The sequence below is a fragment of the Penaeus monodon genome, chromosome 42, assembly GCF_015228065.2.
Source record: "Penaeus monodon isolate SGIC_2016 chromosome 42, NSTDA_Pmon_1, whole genome shotgun sequence".
NCBI lineage: Eukaryota > Metazoa > Arthropoda > Malacostraca > Decapoda > Penaeidae > Penaeus > Penaeus monodon.
Genome location: NC_051427.1, coordinates 22072930 through 22074470, shown reverse-complemented (window position 1 = coordinate 22074470; position 1541 = coordinate 22072930). Strand labels below are relative to the sequence as shown.

Genomic DNA, 1541 nt, shown 5'->3' with positions numbered 1-1541 from the left:
ACTCAATGTAGAACATGTGGTATTTCAGGTGTATAATTTATTTAAATTAAAACGGTATCATCTTACAAGATCATGATGAGTAAAGAGTATTAAACTTCCATAATGATAAGCATAACTAATTTTGCTTCATTGGGATCCATTCTTATAATGCGAATCAATGTGACAATTCTCATTCTCCTCCTGCAGGTCTCAGCTCAGGGTTCCCACCAGGGCCAGTCACAGCCACCGCCCCCTTCGCAGCCCCAGCCCCAGGCGTCCATGGGCTCTTCGTCCTTCAGCTCTGAAGAACCACGGCAAGCAAGGGGAACGCCTGGAGTGAGAGAGGTGCGTTCATGTGACTTCTTGCACTGTTTCTCTTTTTGTGCCCTTTGCATTATTGGGAAAATGGGTTTGTGTGTATTGATTAATATGATATTCTTTAGCACAATTTCTTATCTCCCTATAATTCTCCAGTATGGGCATTTGTGTTATTTTGAATGTTTTTATGGCTGCATTAGATTGCTTGTAATATTTCTAACATGAACAGGCTTGTTTATATATGATTTATATTGATGCATCATCATTCATAATACTTAAAGCATGGGTTTGTCTTTAATTTACGATCTCATCCTTTCCTTGCAGAGTCCTGATCACATGTCTACGTTGATGGCCAAACTCTGGTTTGACCACAATGTAGAGTCCTCGCTCTCTTCGCTAAAGAAGGAGGAGCATGAGAAGCGCACCAAGGACTTGCGCAAGCAGTTGGAGTACATCGCAGACACCAACTGGAAGTACTTACCTGTAGAGAAGTACATAGGGCAGCAGTAATGGGAAGGGGGTTCAACTCAACAACTCTTTGTGCTGTGTTTGATGTGATAATCAATAAATGATAAATGATTGGGAAGAATTTTTCTCAGAAGACAAATGTGAACTGTGAAGGATTTTTTACCTTAGTACTTAAATTAAAGTTAAGAGGAAGAAATTGGTGCTGCGGTGTTCATGGTCCTGATACACTTTCTGCTATAGATACTTTCTCTAGAAGATTTTGGAGCTATTCAGTATTTATTTATATTGTTTGACCCCCAAAAAATAGTCACAAACAGAACTGACCATGATAACTTTAGTTCAGAAGGTTGTGAGCTACATTGTGAGAGGCAAAGAGACCAATGGGCCCCAAAGTGATGAACTGGAGAGACCGAGACTGGAGGACTTCATAGATATCAGTCCACACAGCTTGGAGTCATGGAACTTCGAGGGCACGGTGACCTCGGTCAATGGGTGGAACATTGTCATTAACAATGATATCTACTTTGAGGTCCAGAAGCCCATGACACCAAGCAGCTTTAGTGTGGGTAATAGAGTGAGTGGCATTGCACACAGAAGGAACAACTCAGAGGCGTGGCGTGCCACTGTCGTCCAGCTCCAGCAAGAGGAATGGGATTCAGCCAACAGTAACTCCACCACTAATGGAAACCCCAGGATCCTGGATTATGAGAGTGGATTAAAAAGATTGGGTTCAGGTCAGAAAGATGCAACTGTCATTTCCTGCAGGGAGCTGGAGG

General features: G+C 42.4%; 1 protein-coding gene across 1 annotated transcript; it reads left to right on the top strand.

Moving 5' to 3' along the window:
• Window positions 1-186: 186 nt before the first annotated feature.
• On the top strand, window positions 187-910 carry LOC119599426 (the record flags this gene model as incomplete). Its single annotated transcript, XM_037949192.1, is given in 2 exon segments — window positions 187-324; window positions 622-910. Coding segments are annotated over 2 exon segments (252 nt in total). The 3' UTR covers window positions 808-910.
• Between the last annotated feature and the right edge of the window lie 631 nt (window positions 911-1541).